At 38.8% G+C, this 14,366-nt stretch overlaps 1 protein-coding gene across 2 annotated transcripts; it reads right to left on the reverse strand.

The window, feature by feature from the left end:
• Positions 1-1,306: 1,306 nt before the first annotated feature.
• Positions 1,307-13,982, reverse strand: LOC141605795 (methylthioribose-1-phosphate isomerase). Of its 2 annotated transcripts, XM_074424691.1 has the most exons (10): positions 13,897-13,982; positions 5,234-5,393; positions 5,091-5,146; positions 3,569-3,727; positions 3,362-3,461; positions 3,031-3,173; positions 2,754-2,859; positions 2,373-2,511; positions 1,745-2,013; positions 1,307-1,634 (listed from the first exon to the last, which is right to left on the reverse strand). In XM_074424691.1, the coding sequence occupies exons 2-10, from the start codon at positions 5,315-5,317 to the stop codon at positions 1,563-1,565; spliced, it is 1,128 nt and encodes a 375-aa protein (XP_074280792.1). In that variant the 5' UTR covers positions 5,318-5,393; positions 13,897-13,982; the 3' UTR covers positions 1,307-1,562. The 2 variants fall into 2 exon arrangements, with proteins under 2 accessions (XP_074280792.1, XP_074280790.1); XM_074424689.1 differs by lacking the exon at positions 13,897-13,982 and having other exon boundaries at positions 5,234-5,431.
• Between the last annotated feature and the right edge of the window lie 384 nt (positions 13,983-14,366).

Genomic DNA, 14,366 nt, shown 5'->3' on the forward strand with positions numbered 1-14,366 from the left:
TATTACTTGAAGGTTGTGACCTATGGTCACTGAGGTAGTGATCCTGATCCCTGACTGGGAGGGTAATCTTGCGAGTTGTTCCCCGGTGATATATCTATTACATCATGATGTCTAATTGTGAACTGACATTGAATAAACTAATCAATTAGTCTCACTTTAGACGGTAAAGTGTAGACGGGTCAAATATGTCACCACTTACATAATAAGACAAAGTGGTGATATGCCACTTGTTTATCTTATTATGAAAGTGGTATGATATTTGACACATCTACAATTTTAGACAAAGTGAGAATTTGTGATAACTAATTTGAAGCCTACTCTATAAGCTTTTAAGTGACTGAACTTTCTTATCTTCCAAGATGTTGGCCATGTTATTTTGTAAGGTCTTTGCATCATCAATATCTGACAAAAGAGCACAATTTGATCCCCAACTTTATTTGATTTGAGTCATCCCCGCAAGTTAATGTTACCATATTAAGGTGACGGACTGGATGAACAATCTAGAATTCAAAATAAAAAAGACGCGTATGAAGAGTTGAGCATCAACAACACTGCCACGTATAGAATCAAAGAGTTTGGAGTGATCTTTTTTTTTTATTTTTTTTTATTTTTTTTTTATTTTTTTTGAGAAAAGAACAATTCATTAATAGAACGTCATACGGCACTTACAAAGAATAATTATAATCGAAAACAAATCTAATGGAAACCAAAGAAAAATAATTTTCTTATAAACTAGGGATCTCAAAACAAAGATCTCGACAATTCTTACCATCTTATTATCGCTATCTTCATGTAGCTTTTGAGGGGATCCTTCGTTTGATTTATGAGATAAAATTTACCTCTGACTGGTTCCAAAGATCGTTGACAAATCACTTTTATCCTTTGAAAGAACACGCTGCAAACCATCAACGAACTACTCCTGACTAAATTACTGATGAAACTAAAACCACGAATAAATGGAAAACCTCCGAAATAAGGGACGGAAAAACGATTCTCACCAAAAGGGCACTTTTATTGAATAGAAAATAGGTATGCATACTAAAATTTGAGACAAATTTGGGGCTTACCATCGATTGATTGATAATCGATGGAGCCCCTTGTATAATTTGATGGAGGCTAGGGTTTTTTAGAGAGTTTTTTGAGAGAGAATTTTAGAGATCGTAAAGTTTTGATAGATTTCTATTGATGTTAAGTTTGGAGTGATCTTTTCGTTAATTTGCTTAACGTATTTTGGAGAGTGCCTAACCGGTTATTAGGAATATTCGTGATCAATACCAAAACCAATCGCAGGAAGAAAGAAAGCACATAGACTAATTGGATGTAATCATAAAAAAATCATGGGAAAGATGCATATAAATCCATGATTCAAAGTTTACTTCCAAAATCATTCCTGCTCAAGTAGCTATATATGATTAGGGCTTCGAACCCCTTCATGGCACATATTTGTCATCACTGCCATATTGATGTTTATTATTATCAGGCTGCATAGATGAATATTATGAAGTCTCGATAAAACCCATCCTCTCAATTGCCTTCTAGGAAAGGGGGGAAAAGTCTCTTAATCATACAGATGCTGCTCGTTGCGCAAAACCCTTGATGTCAAAAGCTTCCTTCCCAGCTTTAGTAATCACACCCTATTGAAATTATACAAATAATCAGATAAAATAAAAAACATTGCATCACAATGCTTATAGAGTTACGGGGAAAGACAAAGGACTGAGAGGAGTATTAAGACAGATCCAACCTTCTCTGTGATGATACCGGCAATTAAATCAGCAGGAGTAACATCAAAAGCAGGATTCCAGACTGAGATCCCGGATGCAGCAACTTGTTCCCCTAGTCCTCCACGAGAATTCAACAGTTCCTTGGGAGACCTTTCCTCTATGACAATGTCATCTCCAGAGGACAATGACAAATCTATGGAGGTAAGGGGAGCAGCAACATAAAATGGAATATTGTGATGTTTTGCACACAAAGCAAGGCTGTATGTCCCAATTTTGTTAGCCGTATCACCTGCAGAAAGCATGTTACATGACATTAATCAATTGAGTACACACCAATACCCCCATACTCCATTTACAGTTTGCCACTTCGCCGTATATTCTGATGCTTTTTTGCCCCGAGGTCATTTCCATTACGATGTTACGAGTCACCACTAGCAAATAAGCTAGTTCAGCCAGAAAAAGTAGCAGATACATTTACTAACTCTCTGTTTGGAAGCCATCCAGTTTCCTCCCACATGCCGAATTGAAATCCTTCCAACATAGTAGAAATAATTCAAAGGAAAACACCATGTTCCATTCTCCCTCCCCTTCCTTCCCTTTCCCTTCTACTATACATAAAAAAAATTCCCAAGTATTATTATCACATACCATTTGCGGCGACTCGATCTGCTCCTACTATAACTCCATGCACACGTCCTGCCTTCATCAATGCTGCCGCTGCAGAATCAGCTATCAGAGTGGCTGGTATTTTCTCGTGCACCAATTCAAAAGCCGTTAGCCGAGATCCCTGAAATAAAGAGAAAACATGAATAACATAGAATTAGATTGCTCCAAGGAGGTATGTATAAAGTAAGATTTAGCATATTGTTCAAGTCTGATATATCAGAGACCTGAAACTATTTCAGAAAGCAAGCTACCATAATGGTTCTGTCTGAAACTCCCTGTCCCACTTATATGTGCTTATATAAAAGCAGATCCAAGAGCAATTAGTGTAAACTATTCGCTGGAATAAAGGAAGTATATGCTTACTTGGTTGAACGGCCGAGTTTCAGTACAATAAGCATGCTCAAGAATTCCTTGTTCGTGAAGGGCACGAATTACCCCCAGTGCAGTACCGTATCCAGCAGTCGCAAGACTATCAGGGAAACATCAGTAGGGCAACACAATTAAAGCAAATTCTATCTTGAAGTCTTAAGAACTCTTAACTCATGTTGCTGGCAGGTCAGGTTAGGGAGTAATAATATTATAGCAGAAGCATGCACACAGCTCAGTGGAGATAAGGATCCGCTCTTAAGGATATAATTACCTTCCCGTGTTGCAATGAGTCAAGATGGACAGATTGTTAACATCTTTCAGCTGGCTCTGAATAGAACTAGCTCCATAAAAGCCAATAGCTTTGTTTGAAGCAACATCATCCTCGAGCATTATCTCAGCAGCTTCTATATAAGCCTAGATGCAGAAAAGTATAGATAATAAATGTAACTGCAGCGCAGCGTACTCATTAAACTAACTCGGAGAATAGCCACATAACTCAATAACTCATGTGAGACAACCAAATATGAAAAAAACAGAAAGCTGTGATATACAATGCCAATTTTGATGAAGAAGAATAGTAATGAAAAAAGGACAACCATTACCTGAAATACATCCTTCGCTTCTGAAAAGGTGGAAGATGCTTTCAGAACCACCTCTTTAAGTTTTGTGGCAGCATCTGAAAGGTTTACAGCAGTTGGGCGACTGCAAGTAAATACATGTTAATTTGTCGACAAGCAGCAGAAAGATATCAATAACGATTTAAGGGTATGAAAATAATGTGATCATAAGTTCATGATACTCAAGCATACCTTGAGACTAGATATTCCAATTTCTCAACAAGAAAAGAAGCCGAATCAGCAGGTGATCCTTGAAACGCCTCTAAGTTAAATGTTTCGACAGCCAGAGAGAGGGCAGCTGCGATTGCAATCGCAGGTGCTCCACGAACCACCATATCTCTTATTGCAAACCTGATACATGGGGGAATGTATCTTCAGATGAAACATTTCCTTTTGTTACCATTTCCAATGAATCCATGGACTTGTTATTCTTTGGTTGTAAAGTATGATCAAATAAAACAGAATCTTCACTAACTGCCTGTTTTTTTTTTAATTGTGAAGTAGTAGTCATTTGATAAGATCCCCAACGTTATTTTCATTATGTTTATATAGAAACAGTATCTTTTTTTGTACTGTACGAAAAAAAGAAAGGTGCGTACATCAGACCGTTTGCGAGAGCACTTGTGAGGCCCCTAAGTTGATATTACTGTTGTATGAATTATTTTCTTTTGCAGTCTTAAGGACGCCAAAGTTCAGTTTTCTCAAAAGGTACCGCGCCAAAACTAATAATAATTTACCATCCAAGAACAGGAACTGGTTGACAGAAACCAATTGCCAAAAGGTCTTTCTTAAGCAAAATAACTGAACTTAACAAAATCAGACGCACTCTAACATTTTTGTTTTTGGCCAAAGTTCAAAGCGTAGAAATCTTAAACAACCTAAGTAAAACATTCCAGCCTCTTGAAGATATTTGTATGGCGAATGACAAGCTAAAACATGATGGGTCTGCAGAGATTGCATAAGGCTGCCGAAGACATGAAAACCAATACTATTCCCAGTTCCCACATAAAATTCAATTTTCTTCAACCTATTAAATCACTCTTTTGACATTGATTCCCCTTCCATTATAGAAAAGGTCACTCCTTTCTTTATAGCTAATACATTGACAAAGATACTGGCTTCATCTTCAACTTTTAGCTCGGAACTAAAAAATTGTAGTCTTATTTAGGATTCAGAGCTTCAGAGGACATTGGACAAAAAAGTGAGCGCTTATAAGTAATATAAGCTGGTATCAAACAGCCATTAAGCTGTATTATCGACATTCGTTACAACAGTTGTCCAAATCATAAAGGGAAATACATCCAAACTGTATAAAGAATCCACTTTCCATCACGAGAGTTGTTTAATATTTCATTTATGCAAAAGCATCCAGTGCAATACAGTACTAACTACTCGGGATTTGTTGTCGCTTTTGTACATAAGATCCCTACTTTTTTCTCTCATGTGTTAAGCTAGTTGATGATCACTTAGTCTACTTGAATCCTTAGTTCCGAACTAGTTTGAAAATCTATTACCCCTAAAATGAGTGATATATCCATAAGACAGTCTCATACAAGTTTGTGCAGCAAGGATAACATAAGGTTCGTAACAAAAATCGATGCTTTTCGACCAATTATTCCAATTTCACAGCACACCAAATCAGTAGAAAAGTAGAATAAATTTTTGATACAAGTAAAAAAAAAAAGAATAGGAAAAGAAAAGAAAAGATTACTACCATCCACCAGAAGCAGAGTGGATATCCAAATAGACAGTCTCCAAAGGAAGCTTTCTCTACAGATGAACAACAATAGAAGACACAGTAATAAGCACCAGATTCAACGAGTAATTCGAAAACCCAGAAAATATAGTAAAATAAACCTGATCAAGAAGCTGAAGGGAACCACGTTTGTAGCAGATGGATTGGAGGGCATTTGAAGAAGTTGCAGTAGAATCAATACCCATTTTGGTGGTATGAATTTAGGTATGTTTTCTTTCTGGGGGAAATTCAAGTTTCTGCAGATGATACGACTGATCAAGTTAAGGACTGAAGGGGTACGTGGAGTGATGAATTTAGGGGGTGTTTGGTTGGGGGGTTGGAATGGAATGGATTTGAGTGATTTTAGTGTTTGGTTGGGGCATTTTGGAATGGAGTTACCCCAATTCCTTGGAATTTCATACCCCACCTTTTCACTGGGGCGTTTGGTACGGGAAAGGGTAAGAGAATGAAATCAAGAAAGGGTAAGAAGGGGAAAAGTATGGGATCACCGCTAATATCCTTTATTGTTTGGTTGGATATTAAAGAGAAAGGGAATCGTCACCATTAAAAGTAACTCCACCACCTGACACCGCCATCACGCACAACCTGACACCACTACCCACACCGAGACCACCAACAGTAGCATCGTCGATGGCCCACCGTCGTTTTCTCACCGACAACCACCTCGCTGTTCCCTTATCCCTTGTCGGACACCAAAACCCAAAGCCTCACAAACAATTAAAAATAAGCCACCACCCACGAAACTCCTCCCTCACCCTAATAAACACAAGATCTGGTGTTGGGGAAGAGAGGTTACCGGAGAGGGAGGGAGTTTCGGTGGGGTGGGAATGTTATTGAAGGCGTTAGTGTGGTGTTTAGTGGTTGGGGATGTGGGTCCGAATGGAAAGCAAGGGTGGCGTGGAGCGCCGGTGAGTGGGCCGGAATGAGGGATCGCCGCCGTCGCCGATGGTGGTTGTTGTAATACTCCGTATTTATGAGTCTTGGGGTACTCTATCGAGTAGGCCTTACTCTGTCGAGTAAGGGAGTTTTGCGAAATAAAATAGTTTCTGACCTGTTGGGTACTCGATCGAGTAACTAGGGTACTCGATCGAGTAACTAGGGTACTCGATCGAGTAAGGGGGCACTCGATCGAGTACCTTAGCTACTCGATCGAGTAGCCTAGGTTTCTGGGGTGTTTTGTCGGGTTTTGTTAATAATGCGATTAAAGTATAAAACACTTTCGTCATTGTTTCCAAATCACTTTTCCAAAACCTAAATTTCTGTTTAAGAGAGAAAGCAAACAAGTTCATCTTCTTAATCGCATTCTTAGCAATTCCGGAGTTCGACGGTCGAGTTCTTGTCGTTGTTTATACCGTTGAGTTCCTTGCGTCGAGGGTAAGATCTATGTACCCTTTTTATTGTCTTTCCTTTGATTTGGTTAAACCCTAATTTTGGGATTGGGGGTTTTTATGATTTGTTAAGGTTAGATTGTGATTATGCGATTATGTGATAGGAGAAGGATTTGTAAAGGAGAGGTTTTGAGGCAATTGCTAGATCGTCGATGATTGTGTTGCTTTCCGGTAGGATTTCCTACTCGCATTAGTCCCATAATGGGATGATTGTTGATGTGTTAAGATTGATTGTTTGATATAGTAATTGTATTGTGACTACTGTGATTGTGATTGTACACTCGTTGATAGATTCGACGATTGTTGATATTGTGATTGTGATTGGTTGCCTATGGTTCTCGAGATGCGTTCTCGGGTGAGTGGAGTCACTTGCGGGAGTGGCTTCACGCCCTAGTTTCGCCCTTCGTGGAACCCGCCACGGAAGGGGATGTGCACATTAATGGACGGGGTTATCGCTCACTATGTGGAGCGGGGATTTGGTGGGTACGGTCGCGGTCCCCCATCGGCGGGTAATCCGGTCCAAAGGACGGTCGGTGGTTGAGATGAATGGAGTTGGTTGGTTGTGTATGTGTGACATTAAGTTAAGCCTGCGCTTATCTTATTGTGACATGTATGTTAATTGTGTGATTAGTATTGACCCCGTTTAAATGTTTTAAAAACTGTGGTGATCCATTCGGGGTGGTGAGCGATTGCTTAGCGGTATATCTTGGATACGCGTGGGATCTAGTCAGGGATGGAGTCATCACATATCGTAGTCTTTAGTCTTCCGTTGTGTTTATTAGAACAGTTCCTTTCAGTTGGTTTATAGTTTGAGAACAGTTGTATTTTGCTTACAATTGGTTTTGTAATGTAATCACTTAAACTTATTTAATAAAGTATGTTTCTTCATTGTCTTATGATTATCATGCCTGGGTAACCGAGATGGTAGCATCCTTATACCTGAGTGGTCCTGGTAAGGCACTTGGAGTATGGGGGTGTTACAAATGGTATCAGAGCGACGATCCTGAAACCTGTAACCAATGAACTTAATGAACATAGGGAGTCAATTAAAATGAACCCGGGGTAAAGGTTGTAGGAGCTAATGCAAAGGCTTGGGAGACGTCCTAAAGTCGCGAACTCGCCCTACGATTTTGAACCGGTCACCATGGGATATGAGTCGGGATCGCTATGTGTTTATTTTGTGAATTGTGTAACAATATGGTGATGTGTGGCATGTATAAGGGTGATTTTGTATGCTGTTGGTTGAAAGCATGTTGGATGATACTTGGTTTACCATGTTGATTGGAATAGTTGGAAAAGTATGTGAGAATGACGAATGATGTGGTGGAAAAAGGAAATAGTTTATATGTGATGAATAATGATGTGTAGGATGAATGATTTATAATGAGGCAATCCTAATAACATGTGGTTAGGGGGTGTGATAAGATTTGTTTTCATAGTTTTGTTTGCGTAAAGCTATATATTAAGTTCGTATAATTGTCTACTATCGTATCATATGAGCTTGTTAGATGAAGTATGCGATTGAACTAGATGAATTGATTAGAAAAGATGAAGTGGCAATTTCGTAAGGATATGAATTTCTTGATTATGGAAGTGTTTATGTGATGAAGTGGATTTGTAATGTTGTTGTATTAGCAACATGGAAATAGGATTTGTAGTGTAAGGGTGTGGTTTGTGTCATGAAAAGTTATGAAAATTAAAAACATGCGGGTAATACATGATTGAAAGTTGAATGTTATATGAGCATGATAGATGGTAATGTTTGGCTTTTGGTAAGTAGTAACATGAAGAATAGAGGTTCAATGATATGTGTTTTGTATAACAAATTGGATGAAAAGCATGATGGTTGTTTATAACGTGGCACTTGATAACACGAAGTAGATTATTTTGTTGATTGTATGAGGAGTCGCGCAGATTTGAATGCATAGTTGTAATCATAATGTTGAAATAATAATGAATGCATAGTACGTTGGGGGTATGTGAGATAACATGCGAGTAGTATTCTCGAGTCTGCATGATTCGATCGAGTGGGTATTTGTCGTTATTTTGACCAGAATCGTGTTTTTGGGCACTCGATCGAGTACCTCGGGCACTCGATCGAGTATGGGGTCGCTTCGATCGAGTAGCCTGGCTACTCGGTCGAGTAAGTCGAGATCGAAGGTCCGTTTGGGTTAAGAGTCGGGGCACTCGATCGAGTATGTTGGGCACTCGATCGAGTAGCCTCAACTCGATCGAGTAGGTTCAGTACTCGATCGAGTGGGTCTGTCTGCAGTCATATGCGTGTTTCGGGTCATATGTTTATCTTTTGACATTCGTTGCATATTACGTTTAATCCAAAGGTGTTGTATTACTTCTTTATGCATTGTTTTACGTATGTGTTGGTCCTGAAGCGTAAGTTACCCAATCTTATGATGAATACGAGTTCGGTGGGGAGGACATGAGTTATATGTGATTATGATAGATGGTGGAAAAAGAAAAGGAAGATTGGTATAGTTTATTGAGGCATAGAGCACGTTTTGCGAGACGGGATGAGTGATATGATTGTGTGTTGAGTAATGTAAAAGTAAGAGAATATGGGCAAGGGATGATGTGAGTATAATGAACGTGAGAATAAAAAGATTGAAAGTAAGGATGCGGATAGTGGCAGCTTGAGATGTGTAAAGAATTATGGAGGGAGATGGTTAGAAATAGAGTTGAGTAAGGATATATGTAGTGAAAGTGCGTTTTAAAGGGGTTGAGAAGAGTAGTATATAGTGAACTTTGTGGAGACATGTCGCGAGGTGGATTTGGGAGATTTGGTTTATTAAGAGACGAAACTACTGTGTGATTTCCTTGGGCAATTAATGGTACAAAAGGAATTCTAATTTCTAGAGAGGTACAAAGGAGATGCAATTGTTAGAACAGTGAACGTTGATTTTATGGATAAACTAGAGGCAAGGGTGATTAATGGCATAATAAGATAATATTTATGGTAAGAAAGAGTGAGATGATATCGATATGAAATAATGGGATTTGAGTTTTGGAGCAATGAAAAGATAATCGGAGCACTAAAGAGTTAGATAGAAGTAATAAGGAGCTGAGCTATTAATGGTATTTTTGAGCATAACGAGAAAAGAAGGATAAAAGTAAGTTGAGAAAAAGTTCACCGGAGTTATGTGACATAAAGTAAAGAATCGTCGAGATGTATGATACTATCAAGGGTAAGTAAGTTAATAGTTATACAAAAATTTCAGGACAACATGATTAATCATGAGTTTCGAGGAATTAAGGGAGTATGAAGTTGGTGGGGTATTTGCACGATACGAGATTTTTGGTGGAGAGTTAGATGATGATACAATTAAGGATAGTATTGGGAAGAATGTTGAGGTAATTTTGTTAATGGATTGGATGTTCGATATTTGGGATGTCAACCAAAGATAGGAAACAAATCGTGATGTTTAGAGATGAGTGTAAGAGGTTTGATGCCCGGACAGCGGTAGTGTTATGGTTTGTGATTAGTGGTTAAGGGTAATGGTATATTAGAAAGGTAACAATTCTAAAGAGGTTGATTTTGCAGAGACCAGATTGGTAAGTACAGTTATGAAAGAGTATAAGATGTGGTTATATGAGGCGGTGGTTAGTAGTTGAGTATTAATGGTGTGGCTACATTTGGCAGAGGGTGATGGATATGCGAAAGGGAGAATATGTTATGAGGTGTATACGAGTTAAGCTCGGGCGACAGGTAACCTATGTTGAGTGGTAACTTACGTGATCAGGATTGACTAGTTGGTTGTGATTACGGGTCTATGATATGTGTAAATGTTTGTGTGAGGTTCTGACCTCACAAGAAGTGGTATGGTGTGATAATTATAAAGTTGTTTTATGAATGTTCTGTAATATATAGGTTGGACACGGTAATTTAATTGAATAATATCCAAAAAGGTAATAACTTGATTAATTTGACATGGCTAGTTATAATTTTATGTGTATTAATAACACATGTGTATTCCGTGAAATGGTAGAGATGATGTTCATGAGATGCTTATCTGTTTATCCATATAATATGTTGCGTGGTGATTTAATAAAGTGGATTTGAGTAAGTTTTCTTGTCTGAGAAGTTATGCTCAGTCAGTGTTTATGGGAATCGTATGCAGTTGTGATGTCTATCGGTGTGGTTGTGGTGCCTCGGGTGGTGATCCGGGCACGGTACATAATGTTGTGATGCGGGTATTTTCGCACTACGGTGTGGCTGTTGGTGGCGGTGTTGTGATGTCGTCACCGGTTGTGGTGGAGTAGGCGGGATAATTATGATTCGAGTTTCGAAAGTGCATACCAGTTATTCATAGTTTGTTGTTTTGTTTGATGTTGCTCCCTGCGAGTTTCAGTTTCTGCAGATAGACAATTGTCTTGTTTATTGATGTTTTCTTTACCAGATTAAGTTGGGAATGAGGGTATAGTATGATATGAAATAGAGTCGTATATGTTTTCGTTGTTGTCATGGTATAGTGATGTTCTATTGATGGGACACGGTTGTGAGAGGTTGTTACAGTAATTTTGATCTTGTTCTAGATAAGGCTTTAGTAGACATGGTAATGACAAGTGGTCCGTAGAACATGTGTGGTAATGATCTGAAAGCTGCAGGTGGTTCATAATCTTTTGTTGGGATAGTGAGTGTAGGGTGTTGGGGGAGTTAGTGTCATATTAGGTTATGTATGAGTCTTGCGGTAATGAAGGAAAGAACTGGAGGATCTAGTGTGAGTGTACGTAACGAGTGTGGATCGTGAGTTATGCGTTTGGGAGATAGGTGCTTTATATAGAGAGGTATGTCATGTTGCGGTAATGTGGAAAAGTTGAAGTTTTGGGTTAAGATAAAGATTTTGAGGTATAGGTTAGATGGTGTGACGAATGAGTTGAGGTATGAGGAATGTTTAAGTAAGAGAGCCTTGGATATATGCATGGCGAGTGTTTAGATTATAAGTGGTTATCTTTGACATGTGATGATGATGAGAATAACGAGAAGATATAACTAAGGATATAGTATTAGTAGGTTACGAGGACGTAACATTTATCTTAAGAGGAGGAGGATGCGATAAAAGAGATTTTGATGGTTGTTCATATGGTAGTTTATTTGGAAGTAGAGTGTTGGTGTAGCATAAGATATGGATTTGTATATGTTGTGGTTGATAGTGTTAAAAGGTCACGGACGTGCTTGTAGTAGTTTGATGTTAGGAATGCGAGAATACTTCGATAGTGTTGACAGTTGGATGATGAGATTATGAGTGTGAGTAAACTTCGAGGACGAAGTTCCTTTTAAGGGTGGTAGAATGTAACATTCCGTTTGATGTTATGAGTATTTTGGTAGTGTATGGAGTTAGTGTTGAGAGAGATATAATGGAGTGGATACGATATCGTGAGCCATGTTGTGGAGGTAGGAATAGTTAGTGGAGTTGGTGTTACGAGTTCATGTTTGGGTTGGAGTTTTGTTTTGAGTTCTTAGTCACGTTGTTGTGTCTTGATCGAGTTAGTATGTTTGTTTTCATGTATGGGTTGAACTTCGGGGACGAAGTTCTTTTTAAGGAGGGAAGACTGTAATACTCCGTATTTATGAGTCTTGGGGTACTCTATCGAGTAGGCCTTACTCTGTCGAGTAAGGGAGTTTTGCGAAATAAAATAGTTTCTGACCTGTTGGGTACTCGATCGAGTAACTAGGGTACTCGATCGAGTAACTAGGGTACTCGATCGAGTACCTTAGCTACTCGATCGAGTAGCCGGTTTACGGGGGCTGTTTTGTCGGGTTTTGTTAATAATGCGATTAAAGTATAAAACACTTCCGTCATTGTTTCTAAATCACTTTTCCAAAACCTAAATTTCTGTTTAAGAGAGAAAGCAAACAAGTTCATCTTCTTAATCGCATTCTTAGCAATTCCCGAGTTCGACGGTCGTTCTTGTCGTTGTTTATACCGTTGAGTTCCTTGCGTCGAGGGTAAGATCTATGTACCCTTTTTATTGTCTTTCCTTTGATTTGGTTAAACCCTAATTTTGGGATTGGGGGTTTTTATGATTTGTTAAGGTTAGATTGTGATTATGCGATTATGTGATAGGAGAAGGATTTGTAAAGGAGAGGTTTTGAGACAGCTGCTAGATCGTCTGATGATTGTGTTGCTTTCCAGGTAGGATTTCCTACTCAGTATTAGTCCCATAATGGGATGATTGTTGATGTGTTAAGATTGATTGTTTGATATAGTAATTGTATTGTGACGACGTGATTGTGATTGTACACTCGTGATAGATTCGAGATTTATTGTTGATATTGTGATTGTGATTGTTTGTCTATGGTTCTCGAGATGCGTTCTCGGCTGAGTGGAGTCACTTGCGGGAGTGGCTTCACGCCCTAGTTTCGCCCTTCGTGGAACCCGCCACGGAAGGGGATGTGCACATTAATGGACAGGGTTATCGCTCACTATGTGGAGCGGGGATTTGGTGGGTACGGCCGCGGTCCCCGCGGGGCGGGGTCAGTCCAAAGGACGATCGATGGTTGAGATGAATGGAGTTGGTTGGTTGTGTATGTATGACAGTTAAGCTGTCTGCTTATCTTATTGTGACATGTATATTAATTGTGTGATTAGTACTGACCCCGTTTAAATGTTTTAAAAACTGTGGTGATCCATTCGGGGTGGTGAGCGATTGCTTGCGGTATATCTTGGATACGCGTGGGATCTAGCTGGGGATGGAGTCATCACATATCAGAGTCTTTAGTCTTCCGCTGTGTTTATTAGAACAGTTTCTTTCAGTTGGTTTATAGTTTGAGAACAGTTGTATTTTGCTTACAGTTGGTTTTGTAATGTAATCACTTAAACTTATTTAATAAAGTATGTTTCTTCATTGTCTTATGATTATCATGCCTCGGGCAACCGAGATGGTAGCATCCTTATACCTGAGTGGTCCTGGTAAGGCACTTGGAGTATGGGGGTGTTACAGTTGTGTTGGTGGAAGTGGTTGACGGCGGGTGTTGGTGGAAGTGGTTGACGGTTGGTGTTGGTGGTAGTGGTGGAAGGGAGTAGAAGGGAAAGGGGGTTATGGGGTTACCACGGGGATAGAGGGGTATGGGTGAGTATGGTTTTGGGGGTAAGGGAGGGTATGGGTTACCCTTTGATTGTGTCAAACAAACAACAACAAATGGAATCGTCCCATTTGATTATCTTTCCCTTTCCTAAAGCCCCCGAACCAAACGCCCCCTCAGTTTTCTAACTCCATTCTCCCTTCATGCAATTTTAGAGTGAACCAAATAATAAATATTAGGTATGGGGTTCTAAATCCATCCCCTCATGGTATCTCATTCCATTCCAATTCATTCTGATATTTTGAACCAAAGGGCCCCTTAGATATGTTATGTGGACTAATGAGACTATAAAATGGGTAGCCAGCAAACCCACTTAAACCGAATCTTTCGTGCCTTTCATACCCAAAAAGGGATTCTTTGTGTGTGTTTGGCCTTGCTTTTCAAAGTGTTTTTGGACTTAAAAATACTTTTTGGCCAAACATATCATAAATTTAAAAACTAATAGTAGATTCTCAAAAGCTCAAATATCATGTTTTTGCCCATAAAAATAGAAGCATCAATTTGATGTTACTTTTTCTTGAAAACTATTTTTGAAAAACTAAGCTTAAAAAATAGAAACTCATTTTAACCAAACTAGGCCAAACATGCTCTTTATGTTCTTTAGGTGTGTTTGACCAAATTTACATAAAAGAGTTTTTACCTTTTTTAAATGAGTTTTTCTACAAACTATTTTTGAAAAAGTTTTGATTATTTTGTCTAACTTTTTAAAAAATAGTTTTTCCAAATTTAATGTGTTTGGCCTAATTA

Source organism: Silene latifolia, chromosome 10 (assembly GCF_048544455.1).
Source record: "Silene latifolia isolate original U9 population chromosome 10, ASM4854445v1, whole genome shotgun sequence".
In the NCBI taxonomy this organism is placed as follows: domain Eukaryota; kingdom Viridiplantae; phylum Streptophyta; class Magnoliopsida; order Caryophyllales; family Caryophyllaceae; genus Silene; species Silene latifolia.